We start from the raw sequence: 494 nt of genomic DNA on the forward strand, positions 1-494 counted from the left end.
GGGGGTTGTGGAATAGACAGGACTTACCCCGGGCCGGAGCCAGATGACATCCCTGGTTTTGTAGGAGTTGGGGGCCAGTTCCTTGTAGCCCAGGCAGCTGGGGTTAGCGGGGAAGGAGTGATCCTGGAATAAGGAGCCAGTTTGAAGGCAATGCTCCCGCAGAGCCCCGTAATCCTGGTTCAGAAACTGTTTCGCTGCTGCATTGGAGCCGACACCGAGCCGCTGCTGGCGGGTCCTGGAGACGGTCAGGGCCATCCCGGACATGGACATGGGCTCGGGGCGGGGGCTGGGGCTGGGGCTGGGGCTGGGTCCGGGGTCCGGGGTCTCACTGTCGCTCCGTGTCTCTGTCTCTGTCTCTCAGCCCCGTCCGTGAGCGAACCCCAGACCGAGAGGGCGCGGTCCCTTGGTCCGCCCCGACACAGCCCGGGACACCGCCCCCCCTCCGCGAACCCGGGACAGGGAGGGATCAGACCCGGGACAGAGCCCTAACCCGG

At 66.4% G+C, this 494-nt stretch overlaps 1 protein-coding gene across 1 annotated transcript in view; it reads right to left on the reverse strand.

Moving 5' to 3' along the window:
* Positions 1–429, reverse strand: part of LOC109926104 (calpain-2 catalytic subunit-like) — a 17,517-nt gene extending 17,088 nt beyond the window's left edge. The window contains exon 1 of the mRNA XM_048596601.1: positions 28–429. Coding sequence (XP_048452558.1) covers positions 28–270 — 243 coding nt within the window. The 5' untranslated portion in view covers positions 271–429. The remainder of the gene's footprint in view (positions 1–27) is intronic.
* Between the last annotated feature and the right edge of the window lie 65 nt (positions 430–494).

This window comes from Rhincodon typus, chromosome 5 (genome assembly GCF_021869965.1).
Source record: "Rhincodon typus isolate 14 chromosome 5, sRhiTyp1.1, whole genome shotgun sequence".
NCBI lineage: Eukaryota > Metazoa > Chordata > Chondrichthyes > Orectolobiformes > Rhincodontidae > Rhincodon > Rhincodon typus.